We start from the raw sequence: 27,703 nt of genomic DNA, 5'->3' as shown, positions 1-27,703 counted from the left end.
ACCCCAAAGCAGATTAAATATCCCTAATATCGTCCAAGGGAGTAAAATGGTACAGAAATGTCCTTAAAATACTAAATTTTCCAGGGCAGGGACTATGAATTGACTAGTCCATGGATAGTTTCTAAGCAGTTTTTTACTATCACCTTGACTTTCAGGATAAGTAAATCTCAACATTTCTTCTTATTTACCAATGAAGAGTGTTCAGGACTCTTGCTAAGTCTACCACCTTTAGAAAACACTGGCTTTTGGCTCTCTAAACCATTTTTCATCCCACAATCAATTTACGGTAAATACTGCCAATAGGCATAGGGAGAATCATTAAAAGAAATTCTAAAGCAAGATAACTTATGCAAGAAACATAAACTTCTTTCAAGAAATAAAGGCTGTAGCTATAAAAGTCCTTTCTGTCCTGATTATGGACCCAGGTTAAGTCATTGTCTGCTGCTGAAGGGGCACTGAGCTTTAGCACGGGAGAGTCCACTTTCTTCTGCAAGGTTAATTGTTTTCTAGATTTCATTTAATAAAACCAAATTTTAAAAGATGTTCAGAATTCTTTCTTCCACAGCTCCACAGGAATTAAAATATGTCCTTTATTTTTCCTTGCTTTCCCATCTCTTCTACTCTCATCTAAGACCAGCAACCATTTTCTCTTGGAAGATCTCCTAAATGGTACCCCTGCTTTCAATCTGACACTTCCCAGAATCTGTTTCCACATAGCAGAAATAAATTATCTTTCAAAGATATGTATCGGGACATGACAGTTCCTTTCTTAACATCTTCAATGACTTTCCATGAACTCAGAAGGAACTCTGCAAGCTTGTCCTCTGCACTCTATCAGAAGGTGTTCCTGCCCTCCACGCTGTCTCAGAGACACCAGCCGCCTTCTCAATCAATAACCCGCATCAGCTCCTTCTGAGTCTGCTCCCCCTGCCCCGAGTTTCCTGACCCAGATCTTTATCAAGTCTCCTCTTTCTTGTCATTCAGATCTCAGCCCAAACATAATATCCTCAGAAAGCTTCTCCTTGGACTTCAAAGGGACTCCCAATCCCCAGCAACGATCAACCTCTCAGACATGACCTTGTGGCATTTCCTCTGTTTTGTAATCATCTGACAATATCCTCCTCATTTGTTTCCATTCTTATTTAGTGTTTAGCTTTGTTTTATTACCCTTCAGAAACTTTTGACTGACTTGAATCTCTTGCAACTAGAACAGTGTCGGGCACACAGTGAGTGGACAATAACTATTTCTTGACTCAATGAATTAATGATTTAAAAAACTCAGTGTGGCCTGACCTGTGGTGGCGCAGTGGATAAAGCATCGACCTGGAAATGCTGAGGTCGTCGGTTCGAAACCCTGGGCTTGCCTGGTCAAGGCACATATGGGAGTTGATGCTTCCAGCTCCTCCCCCCCTTCTCTCTCTCTGTCTCTCCTCTCTCTCTCTCTCTCTCTCTCTCTCTCTCTGTCTCTCCCTCTCCTCTCTAAAATGAATAAATAAAAAAAATTAAAAATAAAATAAAATTAAAAAAAAACCAAAAAAAACAAAAAAAAAACAACTCAGTGTGTACTATAGGCTCAAAGAAATGTATATGTAGAAGTCAAGACACAAATCTATTATAAGTCAGAGAAGGTTTATTTTCTTATTTTTTTTAAATTGATATTGCTACTATTTAATTTTATTATTATTTTTAATTTAATTTACTCAGTTATCTGGACTTGTGGTAATCTGTGTGTATATTATCCTTTAAGGACAAACATGGAAGAAAAACATATTAAGTGACTATAATAAAGAGGTGATATTGTCGCCTGACCTGTGGTGGCACAGTGGATAAAGTGTCGGCCTAAAACACTGAGGTCACTGGTTCAAAACCCTGTACTTGTCTGGTCAAGGCACATATGGGTTGATGCTTCCTGCTCTTCCCCCCCACCCTCTAAAAGGAATAAATAAAAAAAAGAAAAAGAGGTGACATTGTCAAATATTAATTGGACCAATGCAAAACTTGCAAGCTGACTATGAGTCAGGGAACCTAATACTTGTGCAAACCTGTTTGCAGGACGGATCATCATCTTAAAATCAAAAGTCCTTCTTGCTTCTACATGCATGGTAGGAAAAAATTCCAACAGATAATAGTAGACACCACAAGCAATGTCTTCCCTCAAATTAGTATTCAAACTCTTCTTTTCTCTCTAAACCTCTTTTGCTTGCAAAGAATAGAAAGCACAGCTTGGAAGACAATGCACCTGCGTGGAAATGCATCAACACGAACCAGTTATGAGGAACGGCAGCACAAACATGCATGCCTTTCACCAAACAAAGTGTTCAGTGGCCACATTAATAATCAATTAGATGGAGAGCCACCTGATGCTGCTCATTTGGCTGAGCCTCCAGCGGCCGGCAGCTTTTTGCTCTGGCAGTATCAGCTTTAAAAAATCTGTTGCCTGTTTATCAAGACTAAACTCAGTGAAGTAATTATTCTTTTGCATGTCACCTCATATTTTCCCACTTGCTAATTACAGATGCAAATGTTGATAAATAAGGTGACAGTTTTGAAGCACGCTGGGTCAATAAGTTTGAAATTGTGCCCTGTTCCTTCAATTAAACTCTTATGAGAAATAGCTCAATTATAATTAGAGGAGCAATCATCCCCTTGTTAAAGGTGAAACAAATCACGGTTTTAGTGAAAAATTCACTGTCGTTCCTTCTGCCATGCCAACAAAACCTCTCTCCACTACTGTTTAGATCCCAATACTCTCCAAAAGAGATAATCCAGTGAAATGAAGCCTCTCTGAATGGATTTCTGGCTCACCATGTGACAACAACATTTTCTAGGCATAAGCTAAAATGAGCAAAGAGGGATTCATTTCTAATAGTGCCGCTATTACCCGGCGGAGCAACCCAGCACCCGTTATGGATGTATTAATTTCCAGGCTTCCTAGAGATATAGAGAAATTTCTGTTGAAGGGGTGGCAAAAGTCTCCCCAGAAATAGAAGGAAAGAATTATATTTTTGCCTAGATCCTAGCAGAAGAGTTATTAAAAATCCTAAGCAATACCATTTAAGAGTATTTCTAGGGATCATTTTTCTTTCTTTCACCCAGTCTAGATTTTTAATTTCAATATGATTGTTAGTAACCTGACCTATAGTCCTCGAGCTAAAGTACCCCTCAATGTTTTTTCGCCCCAGCCCTGCTGTGCTGGGACCATCACCCCACACTGAGTTCTTTCCATAGAGTTGTATCTGTAGAGGTGACATCTTTTTTTCTGGAAAGTTGCATTTCTTGAATTGCAAACTCTGTGTCACATGTCACATCCATCAGAAACTCTTTATTTTAATTAGTTAAATATGTTTAGAGAATCTTCTAAGAAACCTACATTCAGCTGGTGTTAAAGATAAACACAAAAACCTCCTTTTGCTCCTGTGTTGCTACAATCTAATTAGACAGCAAACACATTTGAACACAACTAACAATCAGAGCTATTATATAAAGTCATGGTATGTAGGGCTGACATTCAGCCAGTCACACTGGTTCGTCCATACCAGGTGCTGAAGATCCATTGTTCTCTGTCTGCTTCTAAATACTGGACTGCCCCTCACTCCCACGTGCCAGCTGGCCCCCTGGGCCATATCTGTGACTCAGCTGCTGAAGAGTTTATACCTGCTACAACACAAGGCCCTCAGACTCTGCCCCATGCTACTGAAGCCGGCGGTTGTTAAATATTGCAAATAGAGAGAATAGGTATAAAGAAAGGGTTTGGTAAGGAGACGAGAGGAGGAAGCAGCCAGGCTTAGAGCTCTGAAACACTCAGCCCAGGGTGCCCACAACATAGGTTTTCTTAACCGATGAACATCAAGAGGAATTCTGAGTCAAAACTGCCACTACCTGAAGGGATAGAGTAGAAAGAATCCTGGTTTGGCCTCTTTCCTCCAAGAGGCTTTCTTTGTCCTTCTCTTTCCTTCATTCTGCAAAGAGCTACCAACAATACCTCCAGCCCAGATTTCCTCTATGGGAGAAAATCTGAGGTCTGGACCAATGTCTTGTGATTATGATGACTAAATGGAGATCAGTAACTTTAAAAATCAGAGTTAGGACAGCAGTATGTCATGACTTGTAGGTATTTGTCATTTATAAATTAGATATTTACACATATAAGGTGTTTCCTTGTTTTAAAGTTCAAAATAGCTTTATTTACAGCATTTATGGACTCTAACCAAAGCAACTGGCTACGGAACACAGGAGGGTACCTTGGTGACTTTTTATAGGACATATACTCCACAATGCCCAGCAGAGGCACAGTGTTCTTAATGACTATTTTGAAATCAGGAGAATTAATTCAGTGTTCTGTGAATCAGTAGGTGACAAGAGAATACTAGTACTAATAAAGGCTGGTGTTTCTTGAAATTTGCTTTCTACAAATTTGCATATATTATCTCATTTAAATTTCACAACTATGTTGTGGATAGATAATATCATTATCACAATTTTGTAATTGAGGAAACTTAGTTATAGGAGAATTGAAATACCTTGCCCAACGCCAGAGTTTAAAATGGTGATGCTTGGGTTTAAACCTAGAATACTGTAAAAAAATTAGTTTAGCATTTTGTAGTGGAGACTAAAGCCAAAAGAAGGAGAAAATAAAATGCTATTTGTTACCTCAGAAATGTTTATAACATTATTTGCACCAAATAGGTGCCATTTAACTTTAGATTAGTAAGAATTCCTTAGAAACTTACCAACTTGTAGGGGAGGAAAGAAAATCATGGCTCTCTGATATTCACAAAGAATGTATCTGACTATGTCTCTACTGAAGCTAGACATATACTCATAAATCAAATATCATTTGACTCTATCAACCATGGATGCATTGAGCATTTACTATCTTAATTTTACAGAATCATTTGCCTTGGGTACAGAAGCAGAAATCTTTGTCCTGGTGGCCTGATAGCTTAAAGACAGATTTTATTTATGGCAAAACGTAAGAGTTTTACATGCTGGTTTTCCTTTAAGGTCAATACTTCATTCTATATTAATTTTATGCTTTTAGATTACTCAAACAAATAAATAGGCTATTAAATAAATGCATTTTTCATTAAATTAAAATAATCTTATGTCTTATGATCCTTTAAGTCACCAAGTTACATTTCATCCCTTTCTAATTTATCTACCACTCTTGAGTAAATGACAGTTGTAATGTGTCACTTTAAGATATTCATTAGTTTTCTGTCTTGGTGATTCTGAGGGTGTTGAAAAGAATCGACATAAGAGTTTATTAGCCTGCTCTCTAGCATATGTGTTTGATCTTTCTTTTGACTTCCAAAAAAAAAGCATTAAATATAGTTCTTTGAATGTCAAGGGGTATACGATTTTGATTTTACCAAGTGTTAATTGGTCTCTTGCCCAGATAAAATTCACAGCCATTTAGTCTTCAGTCATGAATCTTTACTCTTTGACAAAGTGAACCACACACACATACACACAAAATGAAGATATTGTTAGGATCTTTCACTGAAAGTCTTCGTAGTGATCAGCTACCATTAAGAAGTATCAAATAGAAATGAGGCTATGGACACCTATGTTACCTAAGAATGTTTTTGTCTTTAAGTAGTTTATGGAAGAGTTTGCATTAGAATTTTAGAAATGCATTTATTAGAAGAAGAAAGATGCAGCCCTGGCTGTTTGGCTCAGTGATAGAGTGTTGGCTTAGTATGTGGAAGTCCCATATTTGATTCCTGGTCAAGGCACACAGGAGAAGTGACCATCTGCTTCTTCACCCTGCCCTATATCCATCTTTCTTCTCCTCCTTCAGCCATGATTTGAATGGTTCTAACAAAGCTGGCCCTGGACACTGGGGATGTCTCCATGGCCTAGCCTCAGGCACTAAAATAGCTCAGTTGCTGAGCAATGGAGCAGCAGCCCAGATGGGCAGAGAATCACCTGGTAGGGGATTTGCCAGATGGATCCTGGTCTGGGTGCATGCAGAAGTCTGTCTTTGCCTCAATGCTCACTTAATAAAAAAAAGACAGATACACTATTGTAATAAGTGAAATGAAATATTAAATAGAGAAGAGATTTTCCTTTTCTAACTGCAATTGTATATCAGTGTTGGGAGATCATTTGGTGTGGTTGGAAAAAAACAGCTATAACTGTTCAAAAATCTTTGAAACAATGCTAGAAAGTGCCATGGAATACTAGTTACAAAGCAAAAATAGCTCTCTTATTTCAAAGTAAAAAATGAAATCTTATTAAGAGTGTCACACTGTGCTTTTCATTGACACATGAAGATATGAATGGCTGTGACAGAAAAATGGAGTCATTTTGTAGAGACACTCCCTAAATTTCTAACTAGTTTATTATTAATTAATTTGGAAAGGACAATCAGATATTTAATTTTGTTGTTATAGGACAAGATAACTGAGCTGACTCCCACCTTTGATTGAACCTTCAAAAAATTGGAAATCTATGGAAATCTAATAGTAAGTGCATTGTTAGCTCTTAAAATTTTTTTGGACAAGTTGTGAGTTTAAGTAATATTATTTTATAATTTTTTAGATAAGGATATATTGGGCTTATTTTCAAAAAGTATCAGTAGATCCATATATAGGTCTAACTTGTAACAATTTTAAAGACACCTCTTTCCAACAAAGAATAAAATTCCAAAAGAGTCAATGTAGTTTGGAGGCTAACGAAACCCACTAACAAATTGGCAGGTCATCATTCATCAAAATAAATGTTTTTCTGGGCTTGTAGGGTACTGGATCTGTTAGGACAAGTGTTTGATGCATATTAAGATATCTCGCAAAAATCATAAAAGGGTAAAAAATAATAAAAAGGAATAGTTGTTTTTTGGGGGGGGTTTGTTTGGTTCTTTGTTGTTGTTTTTTAAAGGAATAGTTTTCAGAGTTTGAAATGTTAACAAATGAAAGACACGGTGTTGGGTGATCTTCCTCAACAGTATGCTCTAATTGATGGGAGTGTCTTAAGAAGAGCATGGCACTCTCTTGTGATTCTGTGGGCCTATCCCCCAGAGACAGGCATTTTCAAAGAACACTATGCAAGGTGCAAATGGAAATTCATGGTATGAATCTGGTTCATAATACTACAGTAGCAATCAACAGGCTTTATTTTAGCAGAAACAGGAAACTACAATAAAGAGTTTGATAGGAAGCTTATATGATGGAATTGTCATTTATTATCCCTCAAACATGTCTTTATTCTTGGTAGGTGAATATGGCTTTTAGATGTATGCCCATGATTATATATCATGGAATAGGAAATGCATTATGTGGAGTGCACAGGTGCAAGCACGCACACACGCACACACACACACAATTTTAAACCATACCATCTCTCTCTATGATACATTCCAGATAAAATAAAGCAGTATTTCTGAATTCTTGAAAGAGAATGACAAAATCAAACCAAAATGACTGCAGCTTTGTCCAGTGGGGCATTCTAATTGACTCCCAAGTCATTAATCAGTTCCCAATCCATCTATTTTGCCAGCAGCAGGCAGTTAGGACTCCATTACCAACCATTCATCATGCCATTCCCTAATTCACTGCACCATTAGCCATGGATTAGGCCTCTGTTAGAATAACTAAGTGGCAATTGCTAAATGCAAAGAATTTTCGTTACTCACCTCAGCCACTGGGATCCCTTCAGGTGGTCGACATTGGAGCAAGACTTCCTGTTCCAGGGACACTTCCTTTCCCAGGGGTTCCTGCTCAAATGTCTTCCGTAGATCTGGAAAGCACAGAAAATAAAATACATGACAAAGCTAATTTACATATGTTCATTTATAGGAAGTGCAATAGAACTTTTACAGTTTAGTATTTTATGTGTCTTTGTATTTTTTTAAAACCACATGTTGTTAATACTGTACCTCAATCTGGGTGATTATATTCTGTGGGGTGGAAATTATAAAATTCAGAGGCTATTAACTGTTCCAACTTTAATCTTCATTGGAATGCTTTGAAGATCTTCATATTAGCAATTAGTGAACTTCATTTCTTGCATTTCCTTATTCATTCTTGATAATTAATGATAATGATCACATTTTTAATCAAAAGAACCTCATCGTCATGATTCTTGCACACACAGAGTCCCTTATGTACATAAATCTTTTCCTCTCTGTTCACCATGAATACTGTTAGAGTTGTAGTAACTCTGAGATCATTGGATCAATAACTCAAAAGCAAGTTTCCAGTTTGGAGTGTAAAAAAGAATGCTAGATTTAAGTCTTTTATCCATTTTGAGTTTATTTTTGTGAGTGGTGTATGCTGGTGATCTAGTTTCATTTTTTTGCAGGTAGCTGTCCAATTTTCCCAACACCATTTGTTAAAGAGGCTGTCTTTACTCCATTGTATTTCCTTACCTCCTTTGTCAAATATCAGTTGTCCATAGAACTGTGGGTTTATTTCTGGGTTCTCTGTTCTGTTCCATTGATCTATATGCCTGTTCTTATGCCAGTACCAGGCTGTTTTGAGTACAACGGCCTTGTAGTACAACTTGATATCAGGAAGTGTGATACCTCCCACTTTATTCTTCTTTTTTAAGATTGCTGAGGCTATTCGTGTCCTCTTTTGGTTCCATATAAATTTTTGGAATATGTGTTCTATATCTTTGAAGTATGTGAAACCATAAGCATCTTAGAAGAAAACATAGGCAGTAAGCTCTCGGACATCTCTCGGAGCAATATATTTGCTGATTTATCTCCACAGGGAAGTGAAATAAAAGACAGGATAAACAAATGGGACTATATCAAACTAAAAAGCTTTTGCACAGCTAAAGACAACAAGAACAGAATAAAAAGACAAACTACACAATGGGAGAACATATTTGACAATACGTCTGATAAGGGGTTAATAACCAAAATTTATAAAGAACTTGTAAAACTCAACACCAGGAAGACAAACAACCCAATCCAAAAATGGGCAAAAGAGATGAATAGACACTTCTCCAAAGAGGACATACAGATGGCCAATAGGCATATGAAAAAATGCTCAACATCATTAATCATTAGAGAAATGCAAATTAAAACCACAATGAGATATCACCTCACACCAGTCAGAATGGCGCTTATCAACAAAACAACACAGAATAAGTGCTGGCGAGGATGTGGAGAAAAGGGAACCCTCCTGCACTGCTGGTGGGAATGCAGACTGGTGCAGCCACTGTGGAAAACAGTATGGAGATTCCTCAAAAATCTGAAAATCGAACTGCCTTTTGACCCAGCTATCCCACTTTTAGGAATATACCCCAAGGACACCATAGAATGGCTCGAAAAGGAGAAATGCACCTGCATGTTTGTGGCAGCATTGTTCACAATAGCGAAGATCTGGAAACAGCCCAAGTGTCCATCAGAGGACGAGTGGATTAAAAAGCTTTGGTACATATATACTATGGAATACTACTCAGCCATAAGAAATGATGACATCGGATCATTTACAATAACATGGATGGACCTTGACAACATTATACGGAGTGAAATAAGTAAATCAGAAAAAAAAAAACTAAGATGAATCCATACATAGAAGGGACATAAAACTGAGACTCAGAGACATGAACAATAATGTGATGGCAACAGGGGCGGGAGGTTGGGGGAGGGGGGAGGGGGTGAAGAAGGAGAGAGGGGTTAGGGGAGGGGAGGGGCACAAAGAAAACCAGATAGAAGGTGACAGAAGACAGTTTAAGTTTGGGGGAGGGGTATGCAGCACAGTCAAATGTCAAAATAATCTAGAGATGTTTTCTCCAACATATGTACCCTGATTTATCAATGTCACTGCATTAAATTTAATAATAAAAAAAAAAAAGAATGCTGGAGTCCAGAAAGAATGAATATAACCTCTTGAGGCATCTCAAACACAGGCCAGGTGAAAGTGTAACTATTGGAATAGTTATCTAATATTCAAATATTAACCCAGATAGCTCTCACTTACATAATTATGTGGTCATTCTTAAATTAGAAAATTAAGTAGTCATTTTTTCCCAGCTATACTAATTATGCATTTATATAGTTATATTTGCCATAGCAGTATGGAGATCTTTAAAATTTTTTAGATGAACATAAAAATGTTAGAAACCAGCCTTTTACTTTAAAACCCAAAATTAAAAACAAAAGAAATGATTCAGCCATAGAGATTTAAAGCAGCATTAAAAAAACACAAAATTTCATTTCATACTTGTACGATTCAGCTCCTTTCAATAGAAGTTATTGGAATTTTATCCACTTTATTTTAATAAAAAATTAATGTCTCTGTCCTTTTAACTCATATGCTTGATAAAAACTGAAAAACCTAAAAGCATCATTTTAGCCTATTGAACTAATAAGTGGAAACTCAAAAGCTGTGGAGGTATATGCCTCTAACGTCTTTCAAGGAGCTATCAGAAAGCACCACCTGGAAAAATGCACTGAGAAGAAATCAATGGTTACATATTTGTCATTTTGTTGAATTTCTTGGCAAAAGAAAACCTTTAGAAACTTAGAGGTTGTGAGAAAACTATAGATCTATGTGGGTCTGGGGTAAGACAGAGACTTTCGCAATGGTGACAGAATTTGTCAGAAAGGTGCTTCTAATTTGATTATCAAGAAATTGAGTATATTGTAGAAGTGAACACTTAGAAACTAGAATTATTAAATTTGAAAGTTATATAAATCACATCCCTAATTTACATTTAAGAAATATATTTAACAAATCACTCAAAGCCTCATAGCAAAATAATGAATGTTGCCTTAGAACCTGATGATCCCGGATCTGATATATAGTTTGGATCCCATATATCCCTTTAATATATTGTGTCCGTGTCCGTAAAGTCATGGTGCACTTTTGACTCGTCACAGGAAAGCAACAAAAGATGATAGAAATGTGAAATCTGCAGCAAATAAAAGGAAAACCCTCCCAGTTTCTGTAGGACGATGTGGCAGCATGTGCACATGCGCAGACGATGACGTAACACTGTGTATACAGCGGAGCAGCCCACAGCCATGCCAGTAGAGTTGTGGACGGTACAGAGGAAAGTTCAGTGTATTCTGTGGCTCGCTAAATTTGAATCCGTGACCAAAGTGCAACGTGAATATCGGCGCATTTATGACAAAGCGCCACCACATACAAATAACATTACTTGGTGGGATAAGCAGTTGAAGGAAACCGGCAGTTTGGTGGAGAAACCCCGTTCTGGTAGGCCATCAGTCAGTGATGAGTCTGTAGAGGCTATACGGGATAGCTACCTAAGGAGCCCTAAAAAAATCTGTGTGTGAGCCCACATTGAACTGCACTGAATAGGTATGAAACTGGGAGAGTTTTCCTTTTATTTGGTGCAAATTTCACATTTCTATCGTCTTTTGTTGCTTTCCTGGGACTGGTCAAAAGTGCACCAGGACTTTATGGACACACTGTATTTCTTTTGGTTATGTGTTGTCTTTCCAACAGAAACATTAAAAAAATTCTTATTTTTTCTCTTCTGATATGCTAGTTTTTCTGTTTCTAATTTGCATTAAGGTAAAAATTTTGGTAAAGCACAAAATACTAATAAAAGTAAGAACAACAATGAGTAAATTGTATGAGATAAAATTTTCCTGACAAAGTATATTCACTTTTTGAAAAATAATTCTGAAAACACCCATCTGATGTAGAATATGGTGAAGACATGATGACTGGAATTAATTCTCAAATGAAATAACATTATAACTCACTTCCAGTGAAATTTATTAGCATATCACAAAATGAAGGCTGAGAATAAGAAAAACTGAGGCACATATGTATCTAAATAGTCAAAACAAGTTCTACTAGTACTTATTAATTATCTTCTTTAGGTAGACAATTTACTAGATACTCAAGATAAAGAAGTGAAAGATAGAGAATCAAGACAAGAAAGGTTGAGATTTATTTAGGAAAAGCCTTTCTGCCATGCTAAGGAATGGGAAACCCTCAAAGCAGGGGTCTGGAACCTATGGCTCGTGAGCCAGATGTGGCTTTTTTGATGGCTGCATCTGGCTCGCAGACAAATCTTTAATAAAAAAAAGTAATAACATTAAAAATATAAAACATTCTCATGTATTACAATCCATTTATTTCCTACCACTCATGTTCATGGTTGTGGGTGGCTGGAGCCAATCACAGCTGTCCTCCAGGACAACACCAAATTTTTATTGGATAATGCGTAACATACATGGGTTGTTTTATGACTCTCACAGAATTACATTTTAAAATATGTGGTGTTCATGGCTCTCTCAGCCAAAAAGGTTCCAGACCCCTGCTTCAAAGGCTTCTAAGCAAAGGAAAGAGATCAGATATCTTATTGTTTTCATTGTGACAGATGGCATGAGACAGAAGGTAGTTTGGGAACAAACTGAATAGAACACAAGGGATGATTTGGTCTTGAATTCTGCTAGTGGTAGTGGACAGAAAGAGAAAAATCTAGAAATAAGTAGATCACACATTTGGAAAGACCTAGGTATTCAGAAAGTGCCAGGAGGTCAACATAAAACTATATCCTTAGCTATTGCAATTGTCAAGTTGGTATCATTATTAAATGAAATACTAATGAATTGAGTAGAAAAGTGAGGAGAAAAAGCAAATTATTTTGTTCAATATTCAGTTTGGTGTGTCTGTAGGATATGCAAATGGATATCCCGGTAGGTCCAGGTCATTATTTTTCAACCCACAAGATTGACATTTGGGACTGGATAATTCTCTGTTGAGGGGCTGTCCTGTGCATGGTAAGATGCTTAGCAGCATCCCTGCGATCTATCCATTAGAAGCCAGTAACACCTCTTCCAGCCTTGACAAAATAAATTGCTCCAAAGAAGACAAATAACTGCAACTTGAGAATAACTGGGCCTAGTGCTTGGAAAAGAAATCCAGGTAGAAGATTTTTGCTTTAGAAACAGCTGAAGTACTAGAAATAGAAGATATTAGCAAAGGAAAGACTGAAGCATAAAAACAAACAAACAAAATGAGGACACCAACATTCAAGAGAAAAAGCTGCCAGCAAAAATAACATGGCATGAATCATGCAGTAGGTGAGAAAACTAAAGACAAGTGTCAAAGAAGCCAAGCGATGAATAAAGTTTTACGAAGTTGGGAGGCCAACAGGACACACGCAGTGAAAGAATCAAAGGGAAGAAGTCATTGCTTTGGGAAATTTAGGAGTGACTAGGAGAAGAAGCCAAGCTTTTGTTGAGGGCTTCACAGGAACTGGGAAAATAACCACCACGAGAAACTAATGCTCTTTTGCAAAACTTTATAGTGAAAAAAGTCAGCAGCACCATTGATGGGTGATGGGTCTGAATGAGGCATGTTATAATTCTTAGACTATAGTGTACTTTTTGGCAGTTCTCATTTCTGCCCCGTGAAGGCACAGCTGATGAGGAGCATTGCTTCCTGAGAATGGTGACCATGCCTCAGAGGCATGTACTTCAAGAGATGGGTTGAACTGAACCATCATGGAATACCATATAATTATTTTGTTTTAATGGTTTGGCTTTAAACTCTATAAATTCCATCTAATTTCTAAAATGATCTCACATCTGGTCCTCACATTTAACTACAAGGCAATACTTTCTCCTGAAAAATCCTTTTAATTACTGCCATGAAACCTCTGTTCTAGTTTTCAGGTAGGTGTAATGAGCACCGAAAATACCATGGTGGCCCAGCACGGCAGCTGCTTATTTCAGTACGCCTCCTCTTGACTCAGCAAGCAGAGGGGGGTAACATTGTAAGCATATCTTTTATCATTTGGAGAGATGTGATAGAAGGCGGGCAGGATGCCTGGCAGGCACAGAGAACACATGGCTGACGAATGAATAAGCATGAAAAACGGACACTTGTCAGCTAGGAATTAGATGTAAAACAGAATGGTTCAGAATAATGTGGGCATTACTGTCAGCACAAAAGATGAATACCTACCCTTGGAAGACCTGTAGGAATCTAAATTTCTGTTTTCTCTTCATTAGTTATAAGGCTGCTACCAAAATAAGTATATATATAGTCCTGTCATTATAACTTAGATTATTTCTGCAAAGTCAACTTGGCCAACCTCTGATGTAGTCATTGATTTTTCCAATTAATAAATCCGTAAAGAGAAATCTAATTAGCAGATGTAGAATCAGACCTGAAACTATATGGATTTCTATTTACCATTTACTCAGTAATCAAAGAAAGGCTTTTAGAATACAAACACATGTGTGGGTGCAAACAATGTACCATTTTTATTAGAGAATTCTGATGCATTCAATGATTTTTTCTTGAACAATAATAATGCTGCAGTTACAAATTATTTATGATGCAGAATATCTTAATTCATGGCATTCTACAAACATGTACTCTGCTTTTGACAATGTGGTAAAGAGAAAAGAAGGTTAACTAAGTGTTCAAAGACTTTGTGGCATTTACCTTTCTCATCTGTAAAATGAAAGTGAGTGGATGCTTTTGAAGGTCTCCTTTGCCATAACAGTTTATGACCTAATAGACTAATATTTTAAACATGTCTTTTAGAGGAAAAAGTTATCCTTTGCTAAATAAAACACTTCTTGGCTGTGATAAATCTTTAAGAAAATATACTAATTATCAATGTCTAAGAGTAATAATAGAAGAAATTACTTTTTAAAAAATAATCTAGCAGTTGATGTATCTCTGAAGAGAACAGCTAATAATTTTCCTCTCAGGAAAATTTTTGTGGAATTTTCACTTGTATAGACAAGTATTGATAAAAGTTTGAAAATGGGTTTAAAGTTTGAAATGGATTAAATTTTAAGGATGGGTTTCAGAAAAGTCAATGTTAAAATATCAGAATATTCTTCATATAAATCCAAGGAAGAATCACAAAAGCACACAAATAGTAAAGCTTGGAAGATTGTGAATGCATTTGGAATGATTTTGAGAAAATCAATGTTCTGTTTCTGTAGAGAGATGGGGAGGGAATTGCCTAGGCAAAACCATATGTAAGAAAGCCCAAAATGTTAATGTGCATATTTATAAAAGGGGCAGAAGATCTTGTCCCCGTCTCCAACTGGCATCCCTCAGGCAACTTTGACACCATAGAAAAGGGTGAGTGTGACCTACAATAGGAAAGTCGAGGGTAGACAAGCCACAGCTTTGAGTATAATGGGTCACTCTGCCATCTAAGCACCTGTTATCCCTGATTATCTTAGAAGAAAACTAGAAAAATTTTAGCAAAAAGATTTCCTTATGGTGCAGGCAGGTTGCTGTTGCTATTGTCTTTGAGAAAGTTAATAAACATGTTTTCCCACCACATTTTAAAAGATTATTTACACTTATTAAAAATGTTTATTCCTTCAGCAATGCTACTTCATTATGCTGATTTATTAAAATAAAATATTTTTAAAAGACAAAATCTTGGTGATATGACAGCTGATACTATGAACTCAAGAATTCTCCGGTGGGTTTATTTCAATAGATGTTTCTAGTGGAAATGAAAATCCTTAAATTCCACAGAGTAAGATAAATGAATTATTATATTACTAATGTTGTTTGTTTTTGTTTTTAAGTCTCATAGGTTTGGATGAATACTAAGAACTATTGAATCTAAAAAGGTTTGGAAGATTACAGAGGACAAAATACATGTAACAAATTATTACAGCTATTTCTATTAGTATTACTCGAGAGATCTGGAATGAATATAATTGAAAATATGAGTAAATTTTTAATATGTCATTCTTTTATATAATTTTCCATATACAGTGTGTCCGTAAAGTCATGGTGCACTTTTGACCGGTCACAGGAAAGCACCAAAAGACAATAGAAATGTGAAATCTGCACCAAATAAAAGGAAAACTCTCCCAGTTTCATACCTATTCAGTGCAGTTTGATGTGGGCTCACGCACAGAGTTTTTAGGGCTCCTTGGGTAGCTATCCCATATAGCCTCTACAGACTCGTCACTGACTGATGGCCTACCAGAACGGGGTTTCTCCACCAAACTGCCGGTTTCCTTCAACTGCTTATCCCACCAAGTAATGTTATTCCTATGTGGTGGCGCTTCATTATAAACGCGCTGATATACATGTTGCACTTTGGTCACGGATTCGAATTTAGCAAGCCACAGAACACACTGAACTTTCTTCTCTACCGTCCACATCTCGACTGGCATGGCCGCGGGCTGATCTGCTGTATACACGGTGATACATCATCATCTACGCATGTGCACATGCTGCCACATCATCCTACAGAAACTGGGAGGGTTTTCCTTTTATTTGGTGCAGATTTCACATTTCTATCATCTTTTGGTGCTTTCCTGTGACCGGTCAAAAGTGCACCATGACTTTACGGACACACTGTAGTTTATAAATGATTGTATCTAATATTTTTTACTATTTTTATGAAATTTAGGGTTAATTGAGTGTTTTTCAAACTCTGTGTCATGACCCCTTAGAAGCTTACATATCAATTTAATGTATAAGGTCTACCGGAAAGTTCTGTCCATTTCTATCACAAGTTTCGACACGTAAGCACATGTTTATTTGGCGCATGTGTGCCTCTCTATTTTTATCACTTAATGTATACGTACTGACGTAGCAAATTAACTAAAACAAAGTTGATTCACGTTAGTCTTATGTGTGAAGCGATAGTGTACCCATGGCTACTGATAAAGTTCATTTACGCCACTGTAATTTTTATGAATTTCAACAAGGAAGAAATGTTACAGAAGCATGTCTGTTGCATCCACCATATTCCCCGGACTTAGCACCCTCCGACTATCGCTTGTTTTTGTCCTTACAAAATTTTTTGAAGGGCAAAAAATTCAAAAATGAAGAAGATATCAAACAAGCACTGGTTCAATTTTTCACATCAAAAGATAAAACATTTTTCAAAAATGGGATATACAAATTGCCCTCATGCTGGCAAGAAATCATTAATAATAATGGCAATTATATTATTTAATAAAGTTTGACGATAAGAAAAATTTGTATTTTGTTTTATTCCAAAAACGGACAGAACTTTCCAGTAGACCTTATATTGAAAACCAACATTAGGCCCTGGACCATTTGCTCAATGGATAGAGTGTCAGCCTGGCATGCACACTTCCGAGTTCAATCCCTGGTCAGGGCACATGTGAGAAGTGATCATCTTCTTCTTTTCCCCTTACGCTTCCCCTTCTCTCTCTCTTCTTCTCTTGCAGTTAGTGGCCCAGTTGGTCTGAGTATTGGCCTCAGACACTGAGGGTAGCTTGGCTAATTTGAGCATCAGCCTCCTAGACAGGGGCTGCCAAGTGGATCCCAGTTGGGGCACATGCGGGTGTCTGTATCTCTATCTCCCTCCTATCACTTAAAAAATTAAAAAAGAAATGAGCATTAAAAAATATGAAATTGAGCCCTGGCCGGTTGGCTCAGCGGTAGAGCGTCGGCCTAGCGTGCGGAGGACCCGGGTTCGATTCCCGGCCAGGGCACACAGGAGAAGCGCCCATTTGCTTCTCCACCCCTCCGCAGCGCTTTCCTCTCTGTCTCTCTCTTCCCCTCCCGCAGCCAAGGCTCCATTGGAGCAAAGATGGCCCGGGTGCTGGGCATGGCTCTGTGGCCTCTGCCTCAGGCGCTAGAGTGGCTCTGGTCGCAATATGGCGACGCCCAGGATGGGCAGAGCATCGCCCCCTGGTGGGCAGAGCGTCGCCCCTGGTGAGCGTGCCGGGTGGATCCCGGTCGGGCGCATGCGGGAGTCTGTCTGACTGTCTCTCCCTGTTTCCAGCTTCAGAAAAATGGAAAAAAAAAATATGAAATTGAATAACTAGAAAGTGTCAAGGTTGACCAGGCAAGCCCGGGGTTTTGAACCGGTGACCTCAGCGTTCCAGGTCGACACTTTATCCACTGCGCCATCACAGGTCAAGCCCATTCTATTTATTAAAGTCTCATACCGTTGGATGAGCAAACAGGCAGGGAAGACCACTTCCCTCTCATTTAGAGCTCCCAAAGCTAGAGGTGGATTTCATGGTGTACCCGTGTACCAGGTGCATGCCATGGGCCCCAATTTCTGAAGGGCTCTGCAAAATCCCAACTTTACACTTTTTTCTAATAACACCAATTTTGGTTTCATATGTGCAATTTTAATAGTAATAGTATATTTTTTACTTATTTAAAAATATGGTTAACATTAAGGTGACCAATCATCCTCCATTAGGGAGGACAGTCCTTCTTTTGTAAGTTCTGTCCTCCTACATGTCCTCCTTTTTGATATTGGAGAACTAATCTGCACATGTCCGTATTCGATCGATGCAGAGTTGATCCATTGCGTGTGATGTGACATATTTGTATTTGACATGACAGTTCATCAAGGACCAGTACAGCATGGTGAGACGCAATTATGAGACGCACGTGCTCCGCACAGGAGATTTTGAGAGAATACGCAATATACCCAGTGCGCAAATGGCTTTGTGTACTTCTTACTGAAACACGACACAGCACATAGACACTGTAGACTCACGATTATTTCTTTCTCAGTAAATATTAAATCATAAAAAAAAGAAAGTGTCAAGGTATATCATACATGGTTTTATTTTATATATGTATATATACTTTATATATGCATATATGTACAAACAGCCATATATGCACACACAGGTCTGTGTGTATTTGTGTGTGTTAAGAGATGGGTATGTATTTAGTGTAAGCACTTTTTTTTTTGTAGATCATTGTGAAAATAATCTAAAGCAATTGGAAAGCAAAATAACACTGTGACCAGAACAGGGTCTTCAGCATGAACAAACTTGGACTCAGGTCCTAAATCTACTACTTGACTAGGTATGTGACCTTAAGCACATTGCTTAACTTCTTCTTGCCTTAGTTTATTCAGCTAAAAATGTGTTTGATACTAGGGACTATCATATATAATGTTACATAGGAAAAAGCTCCTATAAAATTCTACCACCGGTTCGAGACCCCAAGGTTGCCAGCTTGAGCACGGGCTCATCTGGTTTGAGCAAGGCTCACCAGCTTGGATCCAAGGTCGCTGGCTTGAGCAAGGGGCCACTTGGTCAACTGAAGGCCCACAGTCAAGGCACATATGAGAAAGCAGTCAATGAACAACTAAGGTGTCGCAAAAAAAAAACTGATGATTGATGCTTCTCCTCTCCGTTCCTGTCTGTCTGTTCCTGTCTATCCCTCTCTTTGACTCTGTCTCTGTAAAAAAAAAAAAAAATTCTACCACCATGTTTTGAATATAGTCTGTGCTCAAAAGATAGTAATTCCCCCACTTAATCTTTTTCCATATTATTAGTGAATTTTATTATGCTATACAAACCTTAGGCATTATCATTCTTAGTCAGACAAAGAGTGAGAGAAAACAATTACGAATGCAGGAGGGCTAATGATTAAATTGATGTATCACAAAGAGAAACCCAGAACTACCATGCTATACTTGAAAAAAAAATGCAGAATTCATCTTTAGGTTGGGCCCTAGGAATATACAATTGTAACTGGTCCCATATGTCTGTTTTATGCACAGCACTAAAATCTAAGAACCACAGGTTTATTGATGGAGTGTTTATGGAACACCTGTGATATACATGGCACTGTGCTAGATCCTGCAGGCTGTGGGAGGGAGGGTTAGGAAGACTGTGAGAGACACGCTAACCTGCTTCTGTGCTATGACGCTTGCCACCTGGTCTGCAGTAAGTCACTACCGGTGTTTCTACAGTGTCAGCAGAACTCACTTCTGTACAGGATGATGGCTTATGTTGTCTAGCATAGGACTTGAAATTTTACTTGTGTCTAGAAGCCATACTGGTAAAAAAACTGAGAGAAGGTTAGGGACAAAAATTTTTTTTTCTTGAAATATGACACCCATGTGAGTTGTCTATTGTTTTCTAAATTTTAATAGAGACATGGACATAAAGCCAATCTACCAGAAATTTTTCCCCTTGCTACTCAGCTCTAGCTGTATGTTGTCCTACAGGAAATCAGACTTAGTGGGTCACAGGCTCATACATGGTTACTAAAGTTAGAAATATAGGCTATTATGTAAATTTTTTTCTAATTGCTGTCAACTGTTTAAAAGCTTATTAAAATACCTGTATAAACCAACATTTTAAGAGCCAAAAAGTTGGTGGGCTATACTGAGCATGTGGACTGCCATTTTGAAGTGTGGGTCTAGCAAGTTCATTACTGAGAGTGTCAAAGTTATCTTAATACATTGCTCACAAAAATTAGAGGATATTTCAAAATAAATATGAAGTGATAAAAAAGCATTTGTTATGTCATTTGCTACTCAATCACAATAATTGAGTTTGCATCTTATTTGCAAAACTGAACAACTTGATGTGACTTGTTTGCTTTTCTGATGTTCTTGTTTAATAAAAAAAAACAAATGCTTCTTTTTTTATCGCTTCATACTTATTTTGAAATATCCCCTAAATTTTGTGAGCAGTATAGTTGTGCAGCCTCTCTCCCACTTCAGAGACAATCCCCTAAACTTCTCCCCACAAATCCTCCCCCTACGGACTTTCAGACACTTGCTCAAGAAAGCTGACCAAAAAATCTTGGTGGGCAAAACTGTTTCTGTTAGGAGTATGGCATACATAACATTTTTCAAAGTAATATTTTATATTTATTAGTTTAGGTACCTTTACTTACTTTCAGAAAGAATATTAGGCAATAACTTTTTACTACTTCAGAAGATTAAGCAACATTTTTTTGGAAATGAAAAACAATTAGCACCTCAGTCAGGGGGATCACAAATTTCTTGATGGCAAAAAATATACTTTTTTATCATTTCTGTTTTTCTTGATCACTATATATAATCAAAATGTCCCCACATTCTTTTCTAATGCAATGTCTTCATTGCTACAGTTGCTATGTACAAAATCCTGAAGTTCTTTCATGTACAGAAGTGAACTGTCAGAAGTGGTATGATCAGTGCTCAACTCTTGTTTTAGAGTTGGAACAGCTGCCTTTCCTTTCAGCACATGCCTGTAAGTAATCACGATGTTCTTCTCCGTAAAGTCTGGATTCAGTCTCAGGATCCTCCCTAACGCAGGCCCTTGGGAGGCCACCACTGAACAGCAGTTAGCATTCCAGATGTGATATGTTTGCATCCCCGATCTAAAGATCACTGTACAGAGCTTCCTGATATGGGGTATATGTGCACAGTAATGGTTGTCTTTCTGTCATACATTACAGGGCTGTTAAATCTCATTTCAAAAAGATGAACTATTCCAGCCAATTGTTGAATTTATAAATCTTAAAATTCTTCAAGTTCAAGTATATCTTGGTGCTTAGTGCTTAGTATATAGTACATCCTTAATAAACACCAAATTCAGTTCAAATTCTAAGATAATCTGCCATCCCCTTTACTGCAGGTCTGGGAACGTTTCTTACAGTAGAAAACAAAGCCCTCAGAAATTGCACAGCCCAACTCTCTTATTTTCTACAACAAAGTGATACAACCAGTACCCTGAGAGGTGAACCCACTTGTTCTAGATCACAAACTTTTTAAAAGCAGGCTACCCTATGACAACCAGTACCCTGAGAGGTGAACCCACTTGTTCTAGATCACAAACTTTTTAAAAGCAGGCTACCCTATAACGTGGGTCTATAGAAGAACTGTTGTATGGTAGTTGTATTTGTTTCCTATAGAAATGACCACTTTCTGGCTTACAACAACCACCGTTTATTTTCTCATAGTCTGGAGGCCATCGATCTGAAATCAGTTTTACTGGACCATTATCAAGAGGACAGGGTCAGCAAAGTTGTGCTGTCTCCAGAGATTCTCAGAGAGAATACATAGCTTTTCATTTTCCAGATTCCGGTGGCTGCCAGCCCAATCCCTGCCTCTGTGGTCACATGGCTCCCTGTTCTGTGTCAAAACTCCCTATGCTTTTCTCTGATAAGGACACTTGTGATGGTATTTACGGCACACCTGGATAATTGACGATAATCTCCGCATCTCAGGATCTTTAGTTTGAGCATGTCTGCAAAGAGCCTTTTTCCATGTTAGGTAAGATCTACAGGTTCCAGAGATGAGGACCTGATGCCTCTGGAGCCACTGTCCAACCTGCCACAGGGATTAGAGTGTAGAGCCAGGGTCCATGGGCCCGACTTTAATCTTGGTCCTGTACTTAAGGTTTATGTGTTTTGCTTTCTGCATCCTAAAATGAGGGTAATTCCAGTATGTAGAGGGTTATTGTGAAGATTAAATAAAATAATACACATGAACACACTTAAGACAGTGCTGTTACATAAAAAGCCTCTATAATAATGTCCTCATTTAGATAACCACTCCTTTCAGTTCCCAATCAGCACCGCTGCCATACTTCCACCGAGTTCATGGTTGTACTGATACTGAATTACATAAATTAATTACTTTATTTAGTTATTTATTTCTGTGAAAAGGCCACACTCCATGTATCAGAGTTAAACTTCCTGCCTTCCAAAGTGAGCTGGTCTTGACAAAGTGACTCTCATCTAGGGAAATTCAGTACTTAGAAGAGATTCATGTGGAGTTATCTGCTCTTGGCCGCCTTCTGTACACTCTGACACAGGCCTGACCTTGGATTAAGCAAATACAGCTGCTTTGCAGTAAGTCACGTTTCCCTATTTTCAAATTATTTTTCAATTAATTCTTTTGCATGCTCAATAAACAGAGGTGCTAAATACTTTTATTTTTAAGGGAGAGGAGGGGAGATAGACAGACTTCTACATGCACCCTGACCGCAATCCACCCTACAACCCATCTGGGGCCGATGCTTGGACCAACCGAGCTATCCTTAGTACCAAGGGCTAATGCTGGAACCAATTGAGCTACTACTGGCTGTGAGAGGGGAACAGAGAGAGAAGGGAGAGAAGGAAGGGGAGAGAAACAGATGGGCACTTTTCCTGTGTGCCTTGATCAGGGATTAAACCCAAGACATCTGCATACTGGGCCAATGCTCTATCCACTGAGCCAACCAGCCAGGGTCTATACTTTTAACTTGAAAAAATTGTTTTAATGTACTTTCAAAGTACTCTTCTAGTGAATAAAATAATTTTGTGGTCACATATAATAATAATACTTATGTTACTAAAGGGAAGAAATGTACCTTTCTTCCAATAATGATAGACGGGACTAATTATGTTGTCAGAGTTGAGTACAACTTATGTTTAAATCAACAAATTTGGCTGCTGCCAGGAAACAACTGCTGTGCACAGACCGGTCAGCATGTTTTGGGAGAACTAGATTAGTCTCCTGTGCTTTGAACACTTATTAAAATTGAAAAAGGCCCCACTTGAGACCACAGAACTCTAAAAAGTTTATCAATGTTTCACTATTTAGAATCAGAGTATATATCTTTGCTGGAATTTTTTTAAAAATCATGAAAAAATTTATGTTCAGCAACTGTAATTTTTAAATATAAGGAATATAGTATGTAAATAAAATGGATGGAACTGTCTCTTTTCTCTTGATTTTTCTTTTAGAATACTGTAAAATATAAAACAAAAGAGACAAGAAGCAACCAACCAACAAACAAAAACAAACTACAAGAAGTTTCCTCTATGGTTAGAAAATTCAAGAATTGTTATGTTTCTGAAATGTGCACAATGAATTGGACTGAGGAGAGAAACGTTTAAGGCTCACATTTACTATTTCCTAAACAAGTGACTGAGGCCAGTTACCTGTTTTTATGCGATGGTTCTGTTATCTGCAGAATAAGGATAATAACACCTAACTCTTAGGATTGCCAAGAGCATCACAATAGTTAACGGGCACAGGGGCTTTACAACAGATCTGGGCACACAGGATTTTTTTTTTTTTTTCCTGAAGCTGGAAACCGGGAGAGACAGTCAGACAGACTCCCACATGCGCCCGACCGGGATCCACCTGGCACGCCCACCAGGGGGCGTCGCTCTGTTGCGACCAGAGCCACTCTAGCGCCTGGGGCAGAGGCCAAGGAGCCATCCGCCGGGGCCATCTTTGCTCCAATGGAGCCTCAGCTGCGGGAGGGGAAGAGAGAGACAGAGAGGAAGGAGAGGGGGAGGGGTGGAGAAGCAGATGGGCGCTTCTCCTGTGTGCCCTGGCCGGGAATCAAACCCGGGACTTCTGCATGCCAGGCCGACGTTCTACCACTGAGCCAACCAGCCAGGGACGGCACACAGGATTTTTAATAGTTTAATGAAGATGAAATGTTTTCATTGGTTCCTGTTGTTTTATAACCTCATTTTTTACTTTTTAAAAAGTTGTTTTTGACAACTTTTAGAAATTTTCTGTTAAAGCTTTTTATAATATCATAGCTCATATCCAGGGGCAGATGTTAGAATGATCTTTAAGCAAATAGGCAAAAGATTATCATGGTAAAGTGTTAAGTTGTGCTGAGGCATGCCTATTTCTGCCTGCATTGAGGTCATTTAAACAGAGAAGTCTCAAGTGAACAAAGTCCCTGCAGAAAGAAAGTACAATCTCAGTCTTTCTTCTTTATTTCTTGGCTTTGGGGAATATATAGGACATATTTGTATTCAGAGAGTTTTGCTAAAGATTTTTTTTTAAATAAATATTTTAGAGCAAGAATTCCAAATGACATCCATAACAAAGTAGAGGAAGAAAAAGAATCATATGAGCTATTCTTTTATATTCACATCACATCTTTAGTTTCAGAAAAAATGATTATATGTCTTCATAATATTTTAAAGGTATGTCTTAAGGATAAATACTAAGAAACATGCCAATGTTATGGATGAGATACCTGACATATCAACAACTGAGGGCTCTTTTCTCAGAGTACAAAATAGAATGCAATGATTGCAGACGAGCTTTTTTGCAAATAAGCATTTCAGCCATAAACTTCCTTTTTCATATAGCATAAAACATTACTTTAATGACACATTTTAGTCTGGTGGGTTACCAGCTCTTCCTATAGCACACAGAAATTTCCCCCACACTATAACTTATAAGACAGCGTTCTATCAATTGAATGTCTACCTCTCAGAATAAATATGGGCTATAAATGTTTTTAGATTTGTAGGCCTCCATGAATCTTGGGAACCTCTGTCCATATATATAAGCAAATATGTTTGCAAAAACATAGACTGTTACAAGCAGGTGTGTCATAGTTTTTAATCTTGAAATGAAAACAGCATGATTTAATACAATGATTAAGATTTATATAAAACAAGGAGAAATTTATTGTTAAAATTTTCTCTTATCTAAAAAGTCTAAATTCTACAATTAATCTCATCTAATTAAAATCTAGCTTTGGGAATTTATAATGGGCTCCTTGGGGGCTTAAATGATTATACAAGAAAATCAACCACAACTTAGTAAACAGGTCATTTATTCTGGTGTGTTGGCAAGCTTCCTAAGCTCTATCAAGACATTTGGCTTTAAACATCATTCTAGATAATATCATAGTGTAATATAAATCTTTCAGAATATCTGGTTAAAGAAATGCATTATCTGATCAAATTGCATAATTAATTAATTTTGTTTTATGCCAGGTGGAGTAGACAGATAGGAAATGGATAAAATAACATAGAAGGCCATGAGTAATAACTTCCATATACAAAACCAACACAATAATTTACAAGCTGACATATTATATTTAATTGGAGATCCTACTACCCTTACTATAGAAATATTAATTAATTCATTTCTTTATGATATTTATTAAGTTCCCACAGTGTACCTGGTATCATTGTAGACATTTTGAATATAAATAACAAACCAAACATAGGGATATCACTTTCTAAGAAGGTGGGAGTGATAAGCCTCAAACCATGAACATAATAAATAAGTATATAATAGTTTATAAGTTAATAAGTGCTACGAAGAAAATGATTAAGTGCAGACGTATAATGGGTGTTTGAATTGAGAGGCACAGAGATAATCACTTCAGACTATCTGATGTATTTCAATTTCTTAGGAAGTAAAACATTTTTACAGAATGAACAAATGATTAGCATTCAATGGCATCATCACTTTGCCCCATCATATGCTTTCAACTTAATTCAATTTAATTTTAAATGTCTTCATTTACTTAGCACCATCCACATGCAAAGAACTATTTTTAGAAATTGGGGGGTTTTGACCTTTTACAAATAGGCTGCCAGATATTTGCATGTCCTTTATAGACTTGGGAGGGACTATTGAAAACAAAGAGTCTATTGGAGGAAACTGAAAGTTTGAAGTATCCTGACTTTCCATTGTCTGAGTTATGTCATTCTCTCATTGGCTGAATTGTTACTAGGATCAAAGGAATCCTTTCTTCCTCTGACTGAGATAGTAATGTAGTATCACTTCCTGTCAAAGACGTAAGGCAGGTCACTTTCTGTTGAGGTCAGTTGAGTGCCACATACTTGAGAGTTCTCTCTTCTAGTCTCCTGACGCCATTTTAAATAAAGTTTCCGTTTCTTAATTTTCACAGGAATATAATGAAGAAAATAAAATGGCTGTCCTTGTGAAGCTTATATTCCAGTGATGCACACAGTCAACATAAAAGAAAACAAATAATGATTAAGAGAAATGTTCTCAAGAAAAATAAAGGTGTGGGTTTAGGAGGAGGACAGAGTTGGGGTCAATAGGTTTAGGCAAATTGGTCAAGTTCTCCCCATCTGTAAAGGTGACACTTTAGCAGAAATCAGAGTGGAAGAAGGAAGTGAACTGCACACAGAGTTGGAGATGTTCCAGATGGGATGGAACAATTACTGCAAATAGTTTGTATTTGGAATGACTATGTTATACAACAGTGGAAACAAGGAAGCTGGTGTGGCTAATACAGACCAAGTAATGGGTAGAGAAGCAGAAACCTAAGGACTGCTTATACTTCTCTATTATAAATAATAGCAAGCATATAACATTATGTATGTGGAAAATGAGAGTGCTACCTGCATAGAAATCATTGTCAAGTCCTCTCTTATATGTATCCAGTGTGTTGGGTCAGGGTGTGAACACTGCTGGTGGACTGACTTGCTTCTTCATATACCAGCTCTGTGAACTCAGGCAAGATTTTTTATCTCTCTCTGCTCTCAATTTTCTTAATTATGAGGATAATAACACCCATCACATAAAGTTTTTGCAAGGATTGAATAAAATAGTCCATGTAATATCGGTCAAAGGGTACAACCTTTCAGTTATATCATGAATAAATGCTGGGAATGTAATGTATGGCATAACTATCATGAATAATATCATATTGTATACTTGAAATTTGCTAAGAGAGTAGATCTTAAGTATTCCCACCCAAAAAGAAAAAGATATCTAATTATGTGGGATGAAAAAATAGTTAATTGGACTGCACCTTTATTAATATTATTCTAACCCATCTGCCCAATTCTAACCACATTTCGCTCTCAAGCAATTAATGGGTGGCTAGCTTTAATTGAGAAGTACTGTAACTGTAAGCATACCAGATCTCAAAGTTTAGAATGAAAAAAATGTAAGATATTTATTACTTGTTTATATTGGTTATTTTGTTCACATGATAGTTTAGAGATTCTGGACTAAATAAAATACATTTTAAAATTAATTTTTCCTTTTTCTTTTTAAATTACTTTTTTAAGGGTGGCTCTGATCTTCCTTAATTCTTTCCAGGATCTACAATATCTTATTCCTCTCTGTAGCCAATGGTCTTTATGACAGTGTCTATGATTTATTGGTTTGCACACATCATAAAGAGAAAATCCTTAGGATCTATCCTGCCGTTCCCAGAAAGATAGGTTCTCTGTGCACATAAATCCACTATAACTCCCAAATTGCAAGAGAAAGGTGATTATATGGACTGCTCCTCCATCCTCAG

At 37.5% G+C, this 27,703-nt stretch overlaps 1 protein-coding gene across 3 annotated transcripts in view; it reads right to left on the bottom strand.

Moving 5' to 3' along the window:
• The window catches only part of UNC5C (unc-5 netrin receptor C), a 437,884-nt gene that overhangs the window by 133,485 nt on the left and 276,696 nt on the right, over positions 1-27,703 (bottom strand). For all 3 annotated transcript variants that reach the window (XM_066232951.1, XM_066232949.1, XM_066232950.1), the window contains exon 4: positions 7,637-7,740. In XM_066232951.1, coding sequence (XP_066089048.1) covers positions 7,637-7,740 — 104 coding nt within the window. The remainder of the gene's footprint in view (positions 1-7,636; positions 7,741-27,703) is intronic.

This window comes from Saccopteryx bilineata, chromosome 5 (assembly GCF_036850765.1).
Source record: "Saccopteryx bilineata isolate mSacBil1 chromosome 5, mSacBil1_pri_phased_curated, whole genome shotgun sequence".
Classification (NCBI taxonomy): domain Eukaryota; kingdom Metazoa; phylum Chordata; class Mammalia; order Chiroptera; family Emballonuridae; genus Saccopteryx; species Saccopteryx bilineata.
This window is presented reverse-complemented; position numbering and strand designations above follow the sequence as displayed.